Source organism: Triticum urartu, chromosome 2A, assembly GCF_056163025.1.
Source record: "Triticum urartu cultivar PI428250 chromosome 2A, HENAU_Tu73, whole genome shotgun sequence".
Classification (NCBI taxonomy): Eukaryota; Viridiplantae; Streptophyta; class Magnoliopsida; order Poales; family Poaceae; genus Triticum; species Triticum urartu.
The window spans coordinates 249,809,118-249,830,741 of record NC_141874.1 but is presented as its reverse complement, the minus strand read 5'-3'; the positions used below and the strand labels follow the sequence as shown (position 1 = coordinate 249,830,741).

Genomic DNA, 21,624 nt, shown 5'->3' with positions numbered 1-21,624 from the left:
GGCAGAGGGCATGGACGGGTGCGGCTCAGCGTCACGGGTCCTCTAGTGGCCTTGGTGGTCACTGGGGATGAGGGAAGCGACGTCGAGGGGTTGCCGGAGTTATGCACGACGGCGAAGGCTTCGGGAAGTGTTGGCAAAGCTCAAAATTGAGCGCATGTGGATGAAGCAAAGGGCCATGGAGATGCGCGAGAACGTACCGAAGATGATGTACATGGTGCGGGGGGCAAACGTGTGCTCACCTCGCCGGAGTGAAGCCCACAGCGGTGGTTGGGCTCGGTCCTCGTCGGAGTTGGGCGTCGAGAGGTCTTGGGGCTCACGGAGGATGTCTAGAGAGTAAGTCATGAAGCGGCGAGTCGAATGGTGGCAGCGGTGGGGCACAAGGGATTGCGGCTTAGCGGAATTGCGCCGACGAGATCCTAGGTCAGTACGGCGGAGAGGGGGTCACGGCAGAGCATCTTGGGGACAAGGGATGCTACGGCAATGGAGCTTTGGGAGAAGGCGATGGGGTGGATTTATAGGACATGGAGGAAGGTCCTGGCCTGGCCTGAGTGCGCGAGTGGGGGTATCATGGGCGCGGGTGTGCGGTTGTGGGCGATGTGGGCGCGGGAGCGGTTGTGGGAGGTGGGGGACGGTGCTGACACACAGGCCCAGACGGTCGATGAGAGGAAGGAGAGAGAGGGGCGCAGGTGTGGTGCTGGGCTGGCTAGCTAGTTTGGCTATGGCCTGGCTAGCTGGCTGGCTGGGCCCTTTTCTTTTTATTTTATTTTCTGTTTCTATTTTTCCCTTTTTCTTTTTCTGTTTTATCTGGAAATTCAAATAGGTTTTGAATTTGAATTTTCTTCAAACTAAAAACTTGCTCTAAATTCCAAATGGAATATTTATGACTATGCCAACCTTTTGTATGGACATTTTGGACATATATTCTTGCACTTATATTTTCCTTTTGAATTTGAATTTGGTTTCAAAACCAATTGTGTTTCAAATCCAATTTAAAAAATTGGCAGAAGGTCAAACTCATTATTTGGACTTAAGAAAATCCTTTTCCTGCCAAATAAATGCAAAGCCATTTTTAAATAATTTCCCTTGACTTTTTGAATTGATTTCAAAACAGATCCAACTCAATTCTTTTGGGAAAATTCATTTGGCTTTGAATATTATTTGGGTCTTGTTATGGGTATCCTTACGCCCAAATAATATTTCAAGATGGTTTGGTTTCTGCCAATGGCTAGCTAGGTTTGAACTAGTTGTATCGGGATTTTAACCCTTCCTAAGCAAACAATCAAGCAAATCGAAGTTAATCACAAGCAAGTCTAGACATTCATGGGTTTTTCCTAGAAATTTTTTAATCCCCTATGAAATTTTTAACATACCAGATTTGGAAAAAATCTAGGATGTGACCGATCATCGAGGATGAGAGAGGATAGTCGCCTACAATAGGGTACATGTGGAGTCGGAAGATCAAGCAAACAGGATCCAGAGATTCCTCGTAGCATATCACAGGATCGAAAAGCGAGAAGCTCATCACCCTCTCCAAGGTGAACTTGTTGAGCACATGTGGGTAATTCATGACACTTGATTGTTGTGCTTTGATTATGTTTTATTTGGACTTGTACGTCATTTGGACTATATGTTGTGTTTAAATTTGAGGATCTAATGTGCAAAAGTAGTTGAGAAGGGGTTTATATGCAAAAAATTATGGAAGAAATAGCAAAGGAGAAATTAGGAGTGGACTACATCGCGAACGGTTGTATCATGCGAGTCGGCTGGAAATTGGACGATATCATGCTAATTTCATGCATGTGAGAGCATCTTTTGATAGGAATGATAGACTACGCATATCAACAAGGAATTCCTTTTTTAGGAGCCCATTTGAAAAGAACTCCAAAGTTAAGCGTGCTTGGCTTGAAGCAATTCTATGATGGATGACCGACCGAGAAGTTGGTCCCCAATTTCATGATTCTTAATTCTACGCATGTTCAAACCCACAGAAACATTGCCCAACATTTCCCTTATAAGCATGTAGACGGACGGTGTACAAGATTCATCGAATGTCCGCATCATGATACTAATGGACTCTGATAAGTGACATACGTGTGGCACAAACACATGTCAACTTCAACGTGTTTTATGACAAGTTTAGTGACGCGAGGATGGCAACTTTATTTTCGGATGACATTTTTTGTTTTTTATTTGTTTTTCCTTTTGGATGGCAACTTTAGTTGTAAAAAACGTCAGGACCGGAAAGCTTCATACCACACGTGTGGCACTTATCATTTGGAAGACTAATTAAGTCTAACACATCTATTAAAGTAACAAGGGTTAGTGTGCTTTTGGGCGCGGACAGATGCGAATGCGTCCACCTCCATCCCTACCCCCTTGTACATGCATTGTTCAGAGAGACACAAGCACCCATCCCCTCGCCGACTGAAGCTAAAATTGTGCCTCGGTATGAATCCCTCCCTCCTCACCGTGATTGAACGAACGAACGTCATGCCTCGTGGTAGGTTCGACATTCGGCATTTTTACCGAAACCCCTTGCTGCTATTGATATAGTCAAGGAAGTGTTATCCATGTGAAACGCTTGTGTTAGCATTAGGGAACGGGGAAAAAGTCCAAAATAAACATTTAATTTATAGACAAAAGCTAAATTAAAACTGAACTTTCAATTCCTGAAATCAGCACACTAAACTCTTTGATCCCGGTCTATTTTAAACCTTGAGAGCATTCCCAAACAGGGATTGTCGATGTGGCAGGTTGAATCCTGGGATTGTTGACTGTGGAAGCCACTGGGCTGGCCCAACAGGCGCAAAAAAAAAAAGACTGAGATTTTTTTCGTTTTTTTTTTCATAATACATGAATTGAAATAGACAGCTACTACTACTGTTGATTGCGGACGCGACCGGGCCGTCCCACGGCGTGCGAAGCGAGTTATTTTTTTTCCTTTTTCATAAGGCGCGACGTAAAAAATACACACAAAATAGGCAACCCAAAGGAGTCGAACTTGCGACTTGGTGCTGCCAACTTCCCGCCCAAGCCAGTGGAACAAATGGTTCGGTTCTTATTGATTGAATAAGAGGCCCGATCAATTTAGCAACACGCCGCAAAGTCAAGATTAGAAAAAACGTAAACACATGTGAACAAATGTGTGAGACGTTGAGTGCTTTTTAAAATATGAACAACATTCTGAAAACAGAATGAATTTCGAAAAAGTGAACACTTTTTGAATAAATGCGAATGAATTTTGAAAACTAAATTTTTTTGAAAATCCGAACACTTTCTGAAATTTTAAAAAATGGGAGCAACTTTTGAAACCTGAACAAAGGTGTGAAAAAAATGTTGAATACTTCTAAAAAATGAATAACTTTTTGAAAACAGTACAATTTTTCATTTTATATTAAAAATGGGAGCAACTTTTTAAACAATGTAAAAAATGTTTGTCTAGTTTTGTAAAATGTTCATTTTCATTTAGGAAATGCTAAACATGTATTTGGCAAAACATTACTGTGTATTCAGAAAAAGTTGAAAGCATGTTTTTTTTAAATGTACATAATGTATTTGAAAAAAGTCGAAAGTGCATAAAGTAATACGACAGAAAAAAAGCTGAAGAAAACCGTTGAGAAATAAAGAAAACCCAAAGGAAAAAAGCAATAGAAAAAAACAATAAAACCATCGCAGAGCAGGGGCACGAGCCACTGGTCTAATGGGCCGGCTCGATTTGACTTGCCAAGTCAGCGAATCCCAGTGTAACGGTTTCAAGGTTCAAAATAGACTGGGATCAGAGTTTGGTGTGCTAATTTCAAGAATTGAAAGTTCAGGATTCGATTTAGCTTTTGTATATAAGTTCAAGGTTTGTTTTGGACTTTTTCCCGAAACAGGGGGTGTTTGTGCAGATGGGGCCAGCATCTTGAATGGGACGTTTCATTTTGGAGGCTCGAGGATATTTAAGGCCAACAGATGCTCATAGCGCATTTTTGACAAAGAGGGAAAATGACGAGGTAGTCGAGGTGCCAACCCATAGTGGAGCTAGCGGGAGTAATGGCGATGCACAGGTGCTCACAGGTTGAAAGGAAAAGAACCTCTTCCAGAGTAGAACCGGAATTTACAATCATCCAATATAATCAGTACAATTATTGGTTGCATATATAGTACTGGTCATGATACGTGCATGATTCGACAAGGTTTTGTTGGGTTTTGTACACACAAATTAACACCTGCGATCAGGCCATGTGTGTTTCCCCGTAGAAGTCGATGGATCCTATTTGAAACCTTGGATTGGCACTAGATTCTCTCCCACGTAGAAACCGAAACCTGGCAAAGGCAAGCGAAGCTTAGCTTATTTTTAGTCGCAAGAATAATATACGCAGAATGCAACATGACTATATCATCCGATAATAAACCATAAAACGTACCGAAGTACATTTGCTTTGTATCTCTTGTCAACAGTAAATGATTTCCTACAGAAACGGCTGCCAAAGATTACAGAACTCCGAGCATCAATAGTATTCCAGGTAGACCCTTGGTCTGTGCTCCCTTCAAGGACCCTGCAATGCAACATTGTTACTGACTTGCAGAATATCATCATTTCAAGACAAATTTTAGCATGGTCCCTCTTACCTCCCCTTTTCACATGAGAGGTAAGAGTGCATAATAGATCTGAACCATTGATTTGAGTAAGTAGTGGTCTGATTAACTCTTACCTTCTTACCTCCCATGTGAAAAGAGGGGGTAAGAGGGAGCATGTTAAAATTGCTCGCATTTCAAAGAAGGTTAAAAGCAGGCAAAGCTAGTGACATACTACTCTCTAACAGGCAACTTCTATTAACAATATGAATAACTTGAGTAGCAAGTAACACCGTTCGCATAAAAACTAGTCCCTCTGTAACTTAATGTAAGAAGTTTTTTTAACACTGTCATAGACTCTAAAAACATCTTATAAAAAGATACAGAGGGAGTACTTAGTAATAAAACTAACAATGTTGTCAGCGATACAGCAACAAAAATGGCAGGAAAATGTTGCATCACAGAAAGGAGGAGTATGGAAACAGAATGGATTATTCTCTGATTAACTGATAATAGATATGTGCCCTCCCTGTGGTGGCTGTCTCATCCCCTTAGCAGGCTATCTCCAACTTCTGGAAATAATATTCTTTACCTGGAATCTAATCCTAACAAATCCCCAGGAGATAAAGATGTTCAATTGAGATGCCCTGCCTTGGCCTGGTGTGTCCCCTGTAGTTGTAGGGCTATAGGCCCATGACAGGCGCTCATGAGTTATTTACGCGCATAACATACAGCATAAGTTCTGTTAAGGAGTATTAGTATTGGTCTAGGAGTCCTTATTAGTCTATGTTTAGTTTCCTTGCACCTCAAGTCATGTGTAATATATATATGCCCCTTGGGCCTTCAATAAAGATAAGTTGCTTTCCTAACATGGTATTAGAGCCTAGGTTTAGGTCTCCGGACGCTGCAACTCGTCCTTACGAACCAATTTTTTTTTTCTCCACCAATATCGATCTGTTCTGGGTCGATCTCGTCTTCTGCCATCGTTCCCAAGCTGCGTGGGCACCTACCACGTACCACGGAGCACCTGCCGCCCAGCTGCTTCGGTCGATCCAAGCCGTGATGCCCGTGACGCCGGTGACGTGTGCCTGCCCAGCCGTGATCGCCCGCAAGGCAGGATGCCTCGACCTGGTTGGCTACGGCGCCGCGTACACACGCGTGCGCCAGATCAAGTTACTACCCTGTTCCAATCCAAATCGAGGCCGCCTCATCCAGCTAAGGCCGATGACGGCTGCTCCGCCCGCGTGTACTCCTCCCGGTTGGCTGCTGCTCTGCTCCCGCACGTCCATCTGCGTGCTGCTACTGTTCCCGCTGCCCTTTGCTGCTCTGCTCAGCTGCTGCGTTCCTGCTAGCCTGCTAGTTGCTGCGCATGTGTTGAGTAAAAAAAAAAAAAAAGCTTCACGTTCCTTCTGCTGCCACCGCTGCTAGTCTTTTAGTCATTGCATCTAGTCTACTATGCTTTCTAGTTTTCTTTGTTTTTCACTGCGTCCACCAAATCCGTTGATATTTTGTGTTTCTCATGCCATGCGAGTCCAACATACCTTTGTCCGTCAGCCTTTTTCTGGTCATTGTCCTCTGTATAGGATTTCTGTGGCCTCTCTTTGCATTGTTGATCTAAGCCCATTCTCTTGCCGCCGAGCTTCTTTCGCCGTCGGTTTTCATGGGCCATGATTCTTTAAGCAATGATTCTTCTCTTGATGTGCCATCTTCTTTCGACAACCCATCTTCTCTTGATACTTCTTTTGTATCTTCTATTGATGCGGTGTCTTTCTCTGATGTGCCATCTCTTCATTATCCCCTTTGGCGACTCGACAGGTTTTGAAGACTCTTCATGCTACGGCGACATCTCAAGACACGGATCTGGATTATCATTTTTTTTTAGTATTACACTTCTTCAAATGCAATGCTATTGCATACGCTTTGCATTTGAGGGGGGGTGTTAAGGAGTATTAGTATTGGTCTAGGAGTCCTTATTAGTCTATGTTTAGTTTCCTTGCACCTCAAGTCATGTGTAATATATATATGCCCCTTGGGCCTTCAATAAAGATAAGTTGCTTTCCTAACAAGTTCGATAGTCATTATACCGAATAGAAGCACATCAGACAGCCAAGGAACAGTTTTTTTAGTAAATGTACCAGTCCATTGGATCCCTCTCGGGAGCATCATTAGCTGACATCAAATCATATGACTCCAACTCGCAAGTTTGGCCACCATGCACCTTGTACATTAGCCAACATCCTGCAAATTAATTTTGCCATACAGCAAATCAATAAAATTCCCCAATCAATCAATCATAAGTAGTTGGAACAATTCAATAGTGTTCTTAAGCACAACATGAAAATTCTGCAGAACGTCAGCTCGACAGTTGACCAGACACTGCTGTCAAAAACTGGTTGGCTGCATATGACATGAAAATGGTGCTGGCTTTCTTTGGCCGTCGCTTTATAATCTAAAGCGGGGGGAAACCCTATTTCGAAAAAAAAAATCACAGGAGTACAAACAAGAAAATATATGCTACTACCTCTGTAACTAAATATAAGACGGTTTTGCAGTTCAATCGAACTGAAATGCAAAAACGTCTTATATGTTAGCTTGAAGAACTATCTTATATTGTGGGACGGGTGAAGTAGTATTTTATAAAGAAAATGAATGATAAGATTGTGAAGAAGTTATATTGGTAGCACCAAATTACCTTTGGCTCCATCAGGTTCTTCCCATTTGGACAAGCGAATGCCGTCAAAGGCTGCTGTTGCCTGAAATGATTTCAATATTTTAGGGCAAACCCTGATAAATGGATACATAAAAAATGATTAATTTGCAACACATACGAGCTGCTCACTGCTTGCAAGGACTGAACCTGAACAGAGTCTATTGCCTCTTGGGAATTGATGACCTTTTGTGTAAAAGATATTGCTCTTATAGTTACTTAGTATCTCATCAACTGCATCTAGTGCTACTGGTAATGCTAAGGATGTATGTATTAGATTTCCATCTGTAGCCACGGATGGATCTCCAACAGTGTGTAACTCTGCTTTTAAAGAAATAGCAGAAAGCAATCTTTCCGCAGAGGGAAGTATCTCAAAAATTTGCTGTGATTTTTGATCTAATGTGACTCTCCTGCTTTTGAAGTTAGCATCTTTAAGATTTTGCATCAAGCTCCTCAATGTGACAAAAACTTCAATGATTCTTTCATTAGGGATGTTATTATCACAAAAATGAGAAAGAATAGCTGAAAGAGCATCATGTATTTTTGAAACATGAGCATCCACACATCTCCGAATAGGACACGACGAGCAACTGAGTGAGTCTGCTTGGCCCAATTCTGACCTTGCTGCTCTCCATTCCACAGAACCACTTTGCCTTCCAGGTAGAGATATGCTGTTGTTAACTTCAAGATAGGTAGCTTTACTAAGTTCCTCGGACTCTTTCCTGTCACGTTTTTCTAAGGCTAAGTGTTCATTACTTGACAATCCACTGCGACACTTTCTAGTTATATTCATCAGAATAGCTGAAACTGTATCCTCGGAGGTAATGGTCCGCCTAGAGAGAACCTGCAAATGTAAAGCCGCATGGCACATTGGGTAACAATGAGAACAATTTCTTCAAAAATGACAAAGATCGTTCCCGACAAACACGCGTGCGCGCGCGCGCCAATACAGGCCCCCTACCTCCAACGCAGCCCCTAACCAAGCAAGAAAATTCTACCTCATGCCACTTTCTGGTGTAGCGTTTTGTTATATCATGTACTCCATCTTTTGAGATACCAATTGCATAATCTAATTTCTTGTTCCACCTAGAAAACCGATGCAACACAACATCAATATGAAGTGAAAATTAGACAAACTATTAGATGAATTATATGTCAAAATAATATGCAGAAATCAGTTGGGTAGGATTGTATTTTACCCTTTCTCATACAGCAAGGGATTATCATAGACTCCTTCGCATGGATCTAAGTGAATCCATCTGAACATTCCAGAACTGTGGCGTTAATAAAAATGGAAATAAAGTACCGCATTTGAAGCAGTGGTGGATAGGTCATACTAACCTCCCATAGAGGTTTGAAAAACATTCTGTCCAAACATGATCAGTGAAATCCAGAATCTGTGAAGTAAAGAATAGGCATGTTCAGTTGTTGACCACAGTAGAACTAAAAATTTAGGGATTCATTTGCTAAAAACAGACTTGTAGCAGAACTTAAATTGCCTTTGTAAAGAAGCATATTTATTGAACTAACTAAGAGTAAAGACCAGTCAAGGCAGCAATATGGCGATTGGACGAGCACTCCAGTAAGTGGTTTTTGGAGAAAACAAAGCAACTGAATGATGCAAAAGAATACTCACAAGAAGCAGAGGCTGGAATCTTTTCAAGAGATATAATCAGTTACGAATCTAGTCTAGCATTCAGTACTTTTTTTGACCAGGTAGTGTTGAGAACTTCAGTGTCTCATATAATCATAATATTAGCACATGTTATTTCAATGATTAATTGAGTGGGAAATCCAAACCAATTGTTTCATACTAACAATTCAGTAACTGAATAATGTGGACATTTGATAATTCTGTATTCAACTAAACCACCGAATATGAATGAATATGCCAGATATGGAAGGCCGTCAAACCATTTGACAAATATGGAATCACTTACAGTGAAGGAAACCATAATCATTACTGAAGCTAATACGATTATGAGCATTATGAAACTAACCAAACGAGCTTCATATCCAAAAACTCGACAGTAGAATGTGAAGCAATTCGCCCATTCTCCACAGCGTCCTTTCCTAGTTTGTATAAGCTTACAAAAAAGCAAGAAATGTTAATTTCCAGCTTGGTTTAAAAAATACACACCCACTACCAGGATCACAGGAGGCTAGGACAGCTTACTCATACCTTATACGGATCATTGTACCTTGGGAAACGGGTGATGCTCGAACAATGGTTGCACCTAAAAATAGTAAGTGTGTGTATATATATATATTAATTATATATAGGCAAATGAAGTTCTAAAAGTATTGACAGTACAGCACCAGGTGCGAGGAGATGAAGTATTAAAAGGATAGAAGTACAGTTGTTCTGGTATGTAGGATCTTATAATACTACAGCACTGTGGGGCCATTCCAGAGCTCTAACTAGCATCCTATCATGCTCATAAAATATAAAAATACTGATCATGTCAACCTGCAAATGATCCTGCCTAGGATCCTGATCCAGATCCTGACAAACATGGTTATTCAGATAGAGATGACACACAGAAGTGCAAAAAGAATTTGTCTTATGCTGCAGGAACAGTTGCAGGGTACATAATTTCCTGGAATTATACTTGACAGATAATGAACATGAAGGTGATGAGAGCACACCAAAATAAGATAGCATATGTAACCAAGGGGTAACTTGGGTAAGCCTTTCGGTGAGATCTAGCAGAGCACAAGATGCATCTACTCGTCATACGAAATTTCAGATCCAAATTTGGTCCACACATTAGATCCTGCTGCAGACAGGAGCAAGTTTAAATGAACAGCTTCCAATTACATTCAAAGCAGAATTTTTCCTTTTCATTTCTCGACGTGTGGGTAAAAAGTTTATCAGAAAATGTGTAGCAAGGTAAATGCATAGCACGTGAATGCTATTAGAGAACTTCAGAATTTTTCATAACTTTTGTTCCTCCAAAATAAGTGGTATCACATCTCACCCAAAAAGATGAACCTAGCCAAATTGCTAGTACATAAATAACCAGGCTTCAAGATGTGGAACTGTCATTTACTTGGATATCAATTTTGCAAGTTGTTGAAGGAAACATGACCGTTCTAAAAATAAATTTGAATTAAGATAGCAGAAGTAGGTCCAACTAAATAAAATTCTACTGAATGCTACCTATAGATCTCGACACGGGAGGCACCGAATTCAATTTCTGAGGGAAGTGGGTTTCCCATTCCAACCATAGATGTTTCACGGTCACAGATGTCACAAGCTGGTGCATTAACCCATCTGCAAGGACAAGGATCACTGTTAGCCAATATGCAAGATAAGCATCATTGTTAACCCATTTGCAAAGATAAGCATCAATGTTAAAAGATGAAGCGTATATGAGTTCTATCTTAAGCTGTTCAACCACACATGTAAGGCTGTATAGTGTGTACTGAGTGACGTGGAAATATAGAAATCCAAACAAAAATACCACTGATAATACCATAATAAGGCTCGATGAAGTTCAAAAAGATAGTGTTTAATCTCTATGTTCCACGGGCTCAAGTGAAGCCATGCAAGTACCACTGGACATTTGTTATGGACATACTAATCACTGAGGCATTTTGCTTTGCTTGACTTCTTTGACAACACTGTTCAATGTTCCAAATAGCATTACTTTTCAGAAACTAAATTCAATGTTCTTCTATATAATTCAAAATGGCAAAAGTAATGCCATAGAATATATATGATAGCTGTCACGTGGGTTGGCCACCCACATGCTATCTTGGGCTCCAGTTAAGGGATATATGGATATATTCCTGTTCTTTTAAGTTAGGAATCGTACCATTTAATAAACTAATTAGAGAGAAGATATTAGTTTGCTACCTAGGTTTGACTTGTTGGGCCTCTATATATAAGGATGACCTCTCGAAATGAATTAATCAAGCGGGAAGAGTTACGATCTATCTCACATCTACTTCATACTCGTAATCCCTAATCTAAACCCTCTTATCAGTTAGCTAACACCCGGCGATCCTCCCAGCGGTAATTACTCTCATGAAACCATATCAGACACAAGACACTAATCATCTGCAAAAAGAAATAACCGAGAAAAGAGTCATGAGAATGTTTCAATAACCTGAATGATTGCTTAAACCAGAGAAGCAATTGCAACAGAAAGGCATGATCCTCTTCATTTTTCGAAGAACTGAAGATCCCTTCCTACTAAAGAATCTTGTATGAGAATTTCTGACAAGACATCCCTTCAAACATAGAGCTTGATATAGCAATCCACACCATTACGACAACAAAAATATCCAGACGCAGTCATGGTATTAAAATTTACAATAGTAAAATACGACAACTTTCTATGGAGCCAAACTTGTACCAGAAAATATAATTATCATCAAGTCCAAGGAAACATAGTTCTATAGAAATATAGAGAACATCAAGACAAAAAAAAAGTAACTAACAGAAAGCCAAGGCAGAAACAGAAACCTTGGCCAGTGAAATCAGCGCCTTCTCCTTAAGTTCATCTACAGGAACCGTCTTCAGAGCTGCTTCCTGACGCACCGGATCCTCGTACTACATCCAAAATGAGTGTCAGCAAACAAGAACTAGAAACAACCACAATATTAAGGAATGCTTTGCAAATGAAAAGTATTCCAATTACATACCTTCAGAACCTGGCGCATGTATGGCTCAACTCTTTCTCTGAAAACCTCTCCTCCGTCACTTTGTATGCTGTACTGTTGCAGTAGAAGTGCCTCTTCTTCCGCCTAAGAAAAAATCAGTAAGCATAGTTATATTTTCCTATAGGTGCCCTTTGGTTCAAAGGAATGAAAGAACTTCCCAAATTTCTACGGACTGCTTTCCTACACCCCAAATCTATAGAATCGTCACAAAGAGCTACGAAGCACCGATACGTGCAAAACCTGTGTATCCCCATCCTGTACGTCACCGATGCGGCGATAAGCATGATACCGCAGCGATACGCATATCCCTGGGGTATCGTGATTTTCGATTTAAAACAAAAGAAAAAAAATGCAGATACGCCGCCGACACGCCAGCGACACGGGAAGCCCAGTAAAAGCCCACTCCACCACTTGCAAAGTCGTAACCCTAAACAGCCAGCACTCTCTCTAGCAGTTTGTTGTGCAGCAGATTGGATCGAGGATTCAGGTGCGACCGCACGAGTGCGCCGCTGTGTTGCTACCACCGCCGCCACTGCCTGGATTCCGTTGCGGTCATCTGGACTCGCCTCGCCGCTCCGTGGACTCATCTCGCCGCCGCTTGGAGTGTCCGCCGCCGCCTGTTGGCCGTCACCAGCAAGGTGTCCCCCCCGGCCCCTTCCCAATCTCTGCTCTCTCCCGGTGGTGTCTGGTCCTCCCGCTCTTGCTGGCTTGCTGCGTGCTGATTCTGTGTGTGCTTCCTGCCGAGTGCGTGTGTGCTGGCTGTGTGTGTGCTTGCTGCGGCGTTCGTGCATGCGTTCGTGCTTGGTGTGTCTGCCTGCGTACTTGTTCTGTACTTGTGTGCGTGCTTGCTAGCTGCAGCTGGGCACTGGGTGCTGGCTTCTGCTGTATCAACTGCTCCCTCCGTCCCAAAATAAGTGTCTTGAGCTTAGTACAAATTTGTACTAGAGCTAGTACAAAGTTGAGACGCTTATTTTGGGACGGAGGGAGTATGATTTTCTGCTGACCTGATGATGTTGCAGCTATTGCTAGGGAGTAAAATACTGGCAATGACATCTGCAGGCCAATCTTCAGTTGAGAGGCTGGGAAGCATCAAGCATGTATCATTGGGTAAGCAAGCTACGAGCCAACGTCTTTACTGTTTTCAGCTTTTCATGTTCAAGTGTTATGTATATTTCAAATTCTAATACAAGCATATGATGTATTTTGCAAGTACCATGAGGATTCAGTAAATCGATGGTCATTCAGTCATCGAGACGAGGACTTGATGAAAAGAGGCATCTATGATACCTAAATAGTTCATCCCCACTATCCTATTTCTCTTGACATGCAGCCTATCCACCTCAGCATTTTTCAACCAATGGTGTGATTTAACTCTGATAATTTTTTCTGAGATATTTAACTCTGGTAATTAATCAAACAAGGCCTCCTCTGTCTTCCACTGAAGCCCATCAGTGTAAAACCTGGTAAAGAGAAGCCCATCAGTCATCTCTCTGTATCCTGGCAGACCAGGCGACGCTTTCAACCCCCACCCACGCTGCAACGCACCACCAGAGGGTGCCCTGAATTCTCAAAAAAAAAAAAACAGACAGTGCCCTGCAACCCTGCCCTCTGGCGCTCACCCAGGAAACCACCCCTCATGCAACCCACCTCCGCCACCGCAACAAGATCCGGTGCAGGGCCGCCGCCGCCTCTGACCCATAAGAATTGAGATTCTTTGTCGCTGGTTGCCGTCCGGCGCGGCGGCGCGCAACACCTCGCGAGGTCCTGTGTACTGCAGGGTAACCGCGCCGCTACCCTCCAGTACCGATGCGTCCAACCTCGGCCACCTCAACGACCTCCTCAAGAGCGTCCTCCACCACCGCCTGGTTAACCAGAAGCGACGACGCCGCCGGCTCTCGGATGACTTCCCGTGCTACAGCTAAAGTGCCTCTTTAAATTGTGGAGCGACATCGCTCTAATCGTCTCCAACATCAGGTTGGTCGTTGGTGTCTGCACCTTTATCCAAAATCGTGGCATGATGTACAGGTTTCTTTTGTCGAGAGTGATGGAGTACGAGGGAATTTTCTTCAAAGTCAATCTGATTCGTTGTACTCACCGTAATAGAAGAAACTACCTTCAGGCTGTCTCTATTTTACTCTTAAGGCAGCAACATTTAGTTCATCTAAATCTGTATTAGTCAAGATTGACTTCAGTTACGGTCCTGCTTGGTTATGCTACATCTGTAGTCCCTTTTCCCATGTCTTTGTTAATCAAGCCTTTTGTTGTTTGCAGTGGTACACGTCCATGTCATCTCCACAAGTCGTGGCCTTGGTAAGCACTATTAAGCTGGCAGATTAAATTATGAATGGAAATAGCTTATGAATCATGCCTTTCTATGGATACCCATTAATGAAATTTGTTTACTAGCCACAGGATTTAAATTTCAGATGTCTCTGAAAGCATGATAGTGAAGCAATGCAGGCCAATTTTGTATTATTTATTATTATTATTATTATTATTATTATTATTATTATTATTATTATTATTATTATTATTATTATTTTCAATCTCAATTTGCGCTCTGGTTGTTAAAGTTTCTTTCTATTCATTAACAGTTTCCCGCTACTCACATCGACTTTAGATGTATTTGGTTAGTCCATCTGTTTCATCACATTTCATAGATTGCCAACAGAAATGTGACAGTTTGTCTTTTCACTTTTCAGGACCACTACCATTCCTTATTTATGTCTACATGAAGTGTTTGCCACAATGGATACCTTAAGACGGGATGCGTACTTTTACGAGGCTACATGCAAGTTACACAACTACTTGCAACAAAACTGTGCATGCACTTATTTGATTGCTCACATCTATAAATGGAGATGACTTAGTTGGTTAAGATATCAACATGTTTTCTTTTTCTCTAATACTATTATGTATCATTTCATCTGAATGCATTTGAAACATATGCTTGATCATATTTTTTTGACTAGGCAAGATATTAATCATATATTTGTTCATCCATCTTCTCCGGGACAATCGAATGTTCATGTCCCATGTTTTATTGCTTCTTCGACTTGCAATGTAGGCTACATAGAAGGCATTGGCAAAGCCACTAATTGGTTATCGACGGTAATTATGTTTACCTTTTTTAGATCAAGCATAAGAGATCTTCTGATGTGAATGGTTTCCTTTCTTTATATTTCTAGAGGATTGTAAGCCCATTTTTACCAATGTAGCTAACTAAAGATATGATTTATACCACTGTGTCTGCTTCATTAAGGTATTCATGAAAAAAAAAAGAGCCACGAGACTTTGCCACAATTATTTCTATAACTGCATTTTTTCGGAAGCAACTTTTTTTCGAGTGCAAAGTGAATTTCTATTTTGCAAATGTGCAATGTAAGACACCTATAAATATGAAGCAGAGAACTTTTATATGTTCTAATTTATTCTCGACAATGTATTACTACAAATCCCGCAGCAACGCGCGGGGTATTATCTAGTGTATGCAACTTATGGGGCAGTATTTTGATCTCATCTCATGCATTTAATTATTCTTTGTCTTTATAACATGCCATTTTATTAATTATTTATCTATACTTGCCGCATCGGCATATTGCTATTTCTGAAAATTGCCGTATCCAGTATCCCCGTACCCATATCGCCATTTCCGTGTCGTCGTATCGGTGCTTCGTAGGCGAAGAGGGTAGCCCTCTTGGAAATTTTCCTTTCTGTCTAACTATGGCATCACTCAGTCTGTGTAGAAGATTAATGTGTTTATCCTGTGGAGCAATCAAACAACTTCTATTACCAATTCCAGTGTTTCCAATTCCTGTATGATTTAGCATGTCATGACTCATGACATCCTATTCCTATGTTCAAAAGGGGATCGATATTTGGATTTCCTTCTCTCTCTTTTCCCCTAGGTGAAGTACTTAAGTATTTAAACAAGGGATGCAATTGTTTGCTGCCCTCAAACTACATTTATGCAAGTTTGAACAGATGCAGGTATGAAAACGGAGCATAGCTCTTGCCCTTTTCACTGCCCAATCAAACAGAAATGATCTTGAACAAATGTAAACAGTACAAGACCTGCCGATACCATCCAAACTGCAATGCAGTAAAATGCAGTGCCCATGTTTCACCCTAGTCCAACCCAAACTCCAAACTCCAAAGCCATCGCGTGAACTAGATTACCAGATCAATTTGCACACTAACCAGGACCAACCCCTGGACCAATTCCATACCGCACTAGACCATCCGATACAGCCAGGGATGTCATAACGAAACCGCACCTGAATCATCCTCGCGAGCTCCTCGTCGGACTTCTCCTGCGCCCTCGCAGCTACAGCCGCCGCTGCGTCCATGTCATCCCCCTCGCCGATGGGGACGAGGCGGAGGACCTCAGAAATGGACTCGAGGTCGGTGCCGTCGTCGACCACGGAGCCATCCGCATCCACCTCGATCTGCACGGGCACTACACCGGATCAGAGTACAGCGGAGCCAAAACACCCGGATGATCGCGGGGTGTGAGTGGTCTGGGAAACTGCACCTCAATCAACCTCGCCAGTTCCTCATCGGACTTCTCCTGCGCCGTCGCCGCCGCCGAAGCCGAGTCCGCGTTCTCCCCCTCGTCAATGGACATGAGGCACAGGCCCTCGGGAATTGACTCGAGGTCGGTGCCGTCGTTGACCACGGAGCCATCCGCTTCCACTACGATCTGCACGGGCACCACACCGGATCAGCGAACAGCGGAGCGAAAGCACCCGGATGATAGCGGAGTGTGTGTCGTCGGGATGGGGATCGAACCTTCTGGAGGTCGGGCGGGACGGAGGTGAGCGAGAAGATCTGAAACCGGAGGACGTCGAGTCCGTCCTCCGTGTCGTACTCGACCGTGTGCTCCTCGTCGGCGGGGACCTCCCGGACTACGAACCTGCGAGCCACCATGGCGTTATCTCTCCGTGGACCAGGTCGCGGCGTAGTCCACTATCAAGGCCTCAAAGGGTTTGCGTGACAGGTGGGAGGGAAGGCAATGGCCGAAGCAGCGCACAAGGGCCTGTTTGCTTCTTTTTTTTCGATTCTATAATAACTCCCGAACGTGCCATATTGTTGCTCCTCGTCCCGAACACGTCCTGAGCCGTTGATTACAAGTACACATCTTAAAGCACTTAAAATTGCCAGGTCACGTTCTTCTGGTCGTTGGCTAGAAAGGACGAGACTTGGCTGCTCCCTGTGCGTGTGCCCATCCGTGCTCCCGCGTACGTGGCTTAATTTAATTGAAGCAAATAAGGCCCGGCCCCATCCCCTTAAAATCAGGGGGGAGATGATTAGATTAGAAAGGAAAAAGAAAAAAAGACAGCCGTAGGATGAAATGGGAGTACGGATGGGAACATGGGGAGGGAGCAGTCAAGCTGGATCCGGCTAGAAAGGACGCGTGTCCCACGTCTCCTTCATCTCGCCTTATCAGTCGCCCCCTCCTCCCAACATACCATTGGAGAAGGTCGGCGTGGGTTAGGTTGGGTGGGCGACTGTAATGGAAAACGTGAGCGCTCTCCTTCCTCTTTCCCCGGCGCCCCCTTCCCAGCCCCTCGCCGGAGCAGCCGCCGTCCCTTCCTCCCCTGGTGCCATCGTTGACTGCGCCTGCCCTGTCGGCACCGGCCGCCCCGGCTAGGCTCCGATGGGCCGACCTCGGTGATGACGACGCAGAACCCTCCATCGTAGGCCCTTCCGTCGCATAGTCTTCCCTTCCCTCCCCGGCCCCCCGTCTTGCTGTGCCGCCCTACGTGGCCGGTGGCTCAGCCCCCACGCGTGGGGTTCTGCCACTGGCTCGCGGCCGCCGCCGCAGACATCGTCGTCGAGCTCCGCTCGGACGCCCGGGCTTCAAGGCGCTGCCTTGCGGGGAGGTGGAGCTCGCCGACGCCGCCGATGCTCGTGGGGCGTGGTCGGTTGCTCTGAGCTGGGTCGAGCGCGCGCTTCTTGGCGCCACTCTCCGGACGGCCTTCTCCCATCGCCGGCCCCGTCCCCGTCGGCGCCTCGCCGATCCATCGATTTCTCAGCCCCCGTCGCCCGCTCCTCGCCATTCTGTCCATTTATAGCAACCTTCGGATCGTCGTCTCTCCGTTTGCACGCGCTTCAGCCCCTCCGACGGCCTTGGCTGGCCCTGTCCGGCGGCCCCCCGCCTGCGGTGGTGGCGGCAGCGCCCGCTCATCAAGGGGAAACCCTTCGGGTGGATGCCCCATGCCGCCCCCTGGGTCGCGCTTCGTTGGGCCGTAGTCTGCTAGGCCGCAGCCCGACCCGTCGGTCCTTGGCGCTTGTTGGGCCTGGCACTATCGGGCTAGACCGGTCAGAGTTGCCCCCCCCGGTGCCCTACGCCCACTCTGCCCACGCCTCGGATCTGGCTCCCCTGCGGCCTCCCAATCGCCCTGATCCCCCAATCCGCCGCCACCAGCAACCCTTCCTACCCCTCCCCTGTCCTCTCGCCCGACTCGGTGCTCGCCCCGCCAACCCTGCTGCCCTGCGCTACCTCCCCACCCCCTCCTCCCACGTCGCGGCCGGCCATGCCCAGCGAATGGGACGACGGCGATGCCCGGCGCAAGCGATGTTTCGAAGATCATCGCGACCCGCCCCGCCCCTCACCTGACGCGCTTCGCCGCGAGGAGGAACTCTTACGCGAGCTCCGGGGCGGGCGCAGAGAGGACTGGTGCTCCCCTAGCCGCTCTGGCCGGCGGGGCCGCTCCCGCTCCCCCTGGCTGTTGCAGGTGGGTGGCGGTACCCTCGCCGTTCGACCTCCCCTGGACTACGGTGCGGCCGCTGCTCCTCTCCGCCTCATGTGCCCCCGTTCGCCTTCCCCTCGCCCTCAAGCTCCGTCGCCCCCCTCCACGGTCAGGAAGTACGTGCCACCCCATGCGGCCGCCCCGACGGCTCTGGCCTCTGTGGGCGTCGCGGGTGGTGGTCTGTCTCGTGGATGTCAAGGTCCCAATAAGAAGAAGAAGCGTCGTGGCCAAGGCCCGGGCAACCAGGCCACTCCCTCGCGGACGTCAAGGCGGTGCTCCTATGCCGCCCCGGGCCCCGTTTTCCGGCCTTCCCTGCCCCCGTGCTTCAATTGCGGTGTGGCGGGCCACTCGCAAGTCAACCGCGTCAACCCTTAGTGCTGCTACATCTACAAGGACCCGGGCCATCCCGCCCTTCTGTGCCCGGATAGACCGGTGACCTCTGAGCTCATGATGTACGGCCACGACATCGAGGGGCTGGGGTTCTTTCACCTCGAGGTCCCCGAGTCCCCCCACCCACCCCCTCCCTGTAGGCGATTGTCACGGTGGTGGATGGGGTGGCCTCCCCGGAGATGATCGAGGCCGAGCTCAACCACCTCTACCGCCGCCAGTGGGAATGGGTAGTCACGCCTACCTCCGGCAACGCCTTCATCGTGATCTTCCCTGACGCTATCAGCTATGGCCATGCCACCCGCAGTGGCCAGATCACCCTCGCCCTCAACCAGCTCGTCGTCGACATCATCGATCCGATCCTCGACCCAAAGGCGGTAGCCATCCTGGACACTGCATGGATCCTCGTTGTCGGGCTCCCAGACATCGCGAGGTCTGAGTCTGTCATCCGCCAGATGTCTAGGATCCTTGGCAAGGTGGTGGTGGTTGACGAGATCTCCCTCCGCAAAGAGGGGGAGGTCCAGGTTAAGTGCCTGGACTCCTCCAAGCTATGTGCCACCATCCGGGTGTTCTTCAACGACTAGGTCTTCGACCTCCAGATCGCTCTCGAGCCCCCCAACCATGTGGGACGTCCTCGCTACTCTGATGATGGACCTCCCAATGGCAACCCGGGGTCCGACGGAGACTACCATGGCCGCCGCCACCCCCGTTCCCACCGCTCTGATGATGACGTGGGCTCAGAGGACTAGCGCTCCTGCTCTTCGTCATCTTTGCCTTCGGCTCCTGCTGCAGGGGGACGTGGTCGCCAGGCCACGCTTTCTCCCTCGGTCGCGTCGTCGCCGCCCCGGGACATCTCGCCAGGCCCTGTGGCCTGGGCCTCGGACGGGAGTGACGCCTCCAGTGTCGGACTGGCCATCTTCCCGGCCTCCCTGCCTCGCTCCCCCGCCGTCCTCTCCACCGACTGTCGGACTTGGGGGTGCGTTGGTCCCTTCCCCGGCCGCACCGGGACCCCCCGCGGTCGATCCCCTCCAGTCGAGGTGGTCCCCGTATTCGACGCCTCGGACATGGCTCCTGGGCCCTCGCGCCTCTACTCTCAGACCCGGTGGCCGATGACTCCCTGCTGCTCCCCCCCCCCCGTCCGCGTCGAGCTGCCCCCGGTGGCCCCGTCTGCCAGACTTCCCTCGTCCCCGGGGCCCCCTGTGCCAGCCCCTGTACGGCGGCCTCCCACCTACAATGCTCCCTCCGACACCTGCTCTGCGCTGGCTCTGCGCCCTTCATCTCCGTCGTTTGCATCTGCGGATGAGGCAGGGCTGGTGGCCACTCAAGTGGTTCCCCCCTCCTGCGCACAATAGCCTACTCTAGGCAGGGCCGGTCGGCCTCCTCTCCGGTCTCGTCCTCCCGACGTAACGCTCTGCTCGACGCGGCGCGTCCGTACGGTAGCCCGGCTCTGCCCATTTCCAAGCGGGCGGAGCGCCGGGCAGCTACACGGAACCTCGAGCCAGGTACTCCAGACATTCCTGCTAGCTCTTCTACTTGCTCGTTCTCCGCTCTCGAGGCTGCTCCGCCGGGCCACCTAGCCAAGGTGGCGGCGGACGCCGTGATAATTTTTATAGGGGAGATTGCTCCCCCTCTAGTCCAGATCGAGGCTGATAACCCACAAGTATAGGGGATCGCAACAGTTTTCGAGGGTAGAGTATTCAACCCATATTTATAGATTCGACACAAGTGGAGCCAAAGAATATTTGAAGGTATTAGCAGCTGAGTTGTCAATTCAACCACACTTGGAGATTAATTATCTGTAGCAACGTGATCAGTAGAAAAGTACTATGATTGTTTTGTAATAGTGACTGTAGCAATGGTAACAGTAACAGTGATAGCAATAGTTTTGTAACAGGTGCAACAGTAATGATAGCAGTAGTAACTTAGCAGGAACAATATAGGATAAATTCATAGGCATTGGATCGGTGACTTGTTGGATGATATTCATCATGAGACCGTTATAACCTAGGGCGATACGGCACTAGCTCCAGTTCATTAATATAGTGTAGGCATGTATTCCGTAAATAGTCATACGTGCTTATGGAAAGAACTTGCATGACATATTTTGTCCTACCCTCCCGTGACAGCGGGGTCCTATTGGAAACTAAGGGATATTAAGGCCTCCTTTTAATATAGAACCGGAACAAAGCATTAACAAACGGTGAATACATGAACTCCTCAAACTACGGTCATCACCGGGAGTGGTCCCGACTACTGTCACTCCGGGGTTGCCGGATCATAACACGTAGTAGGTGACTATAACTTGCAAGATCGGATCTAGAATATGGATATAATGGTGATAACATAAATGGTTCAGATCTGAAATCATGGCACCCGGGCCCAAAGTGACAAGCATTAAGCATGGCAAAGTCATAACAACATCAATCTTAGAACATAGTGAATACTAGGGATCAAGCCCTAACAAAACTAACTTGATTACATGATGAATCTCATCCAACTCCTCACCGAGAAGCGAGCCTATGAAGGAATTACTCACTCCTGGTG

The 21,624-nt window shown here is 46.4% G+C and overlaps 1 protein-coding gene across 1 annotated transcript; it reads right to left on the bottom strand.

Annotated features, from left to right (window-relative positions):
* Positions 1-4,060: 4,060 nt before the first annotated feature.
* On the bottom strand, positions 4,061-16,979 carry PNG1 (peptide-N-glycanase 1). The gene is made up of 17 exons (XM_048700419.2): positions 16,730-16,979; positions 16,473-16,640; positions 16,216-16,386; positions 11,921-12,022; positions 11,742-11,828; positions 11,383-11,465; positions 10,431-10,544; positions 9,450-9,504; positions 9,268-9,354; positions 8,609-8,664; positions 8,467-8,526; positions 8,266-8,353; positions 7,389-8,111; positions 7,253-7,313; positions 6,696-6,798; positions 4,410-4,541; positions 4,061-4,308 (listed from the first exon to the last, which is right to left on the bottom strand). Exons 1-17 carry the CDS (start codon positions 16,865-16,867, stop codon positions 4,218-4,220), a joined length of 2,319 nt encoding a protein of 772 aa, XP_048556376.1. The 5' UTR covers positions 16,868-16,979; the 3' UTR covers positions 4,061-4,217.
* Positions 16,980-21,624: the final 4,645 nt, after the last annotated feature.

Coding starts and splice junctions, on each gene's coding strand:
- PNG1 (XM_048700419.2), bottom strand. CDS start 16,867: ATGGTGGCTCGCAGGTTCGTAGTCCGGGAGGTCCCCGCCGACGAGGAG. Junction 16,387..16,472: donor AACTGGCGAGGTTGATTGAG/GTGCAGTTTCCC, acceptor GTGCCCGTGCAG/ATCGAGGTGGATGCGGATGG. Junction 9,505..10,430: donor TCCCGTGTCGAGATCTATAG/GTAGCATTCAGT, acceptor TACTATTTTTAG/GTGCAACCATTGTTCGAGCA.